General features: G+C 62.8%; 1 protein-coding gene across 1 annotated transcript in view; it reads right to left on the reverse strand.

Annotated features, from left to right (window-relative positions):
- The window catches only part of IQSEC2 (IQ motif and Sec7 domain ArfGEF 2), a 77,012-nt gene that overhangs the window by 357 nt on the left and 76,222 nt on the right, over window positions 1-433 (reverse strand). The window contains 1 exon segment of the mRNA XM_077748283.1: window positions 2-319. Within this exon segment, the coding sequence (XP_077604409.1) occupies window positions 2-319 (318 nt within the window).

Raw genomic sequence — 433 nt, forward strand, 5'->3', positions numbered from 1 at the left:
CTTGGCAATACTGGGCATGCAGGGCCTGGAGCTTGGACTGCCCATCAGGCAGCACCCCCAGGCCACCGTGGCTGTGACCATGGTGGTGGTGGTGGTGGTGGTGATGGGTAGAAGAAGCAGATGAAGAGGAGGCAGAAGCCTGGCCTGTTGGCGGTGGTGGCATCTGGAAGGGCCCCTTGCCCCGCTTGCTTCCAAACAGGGAGCCCAGGAAAGATGAGGAGTTGGAGACGGGCCTCTGGCTCTTGTACTCCTCTGGCGGCGGGGGTGGGGGGGGAGGTGGCATCCTCTGGTGAGGGCGTGGACTGCTAATAACAGACCCCTGGAAGCGGGGAGGGGGGAAAGTCAGGCCAGTCTAGACTTCCTAAACCCCCAACCCTAAGCTCCACCCGGTCCCTGAGGGCTGGAGCTGGGGAAACAGGAACCCCCATGGCAT

Source organism: Crocuta crocuta, unplaced genomic scaffold (genome assembly GCF_008692635.1).
Source record: "Crocuta crocuta isolate KB4526 unplaced genomic scaffold, BGI_CrCroc_1.0 scaffold1307, whole genome shotgun sequence".
Lineage (NCBI taxonomy): Eukaryota > Metazoa > Chordata > Mammalia > Carnivora > Hyaenidae > Crocuta > Crocuta crocuta.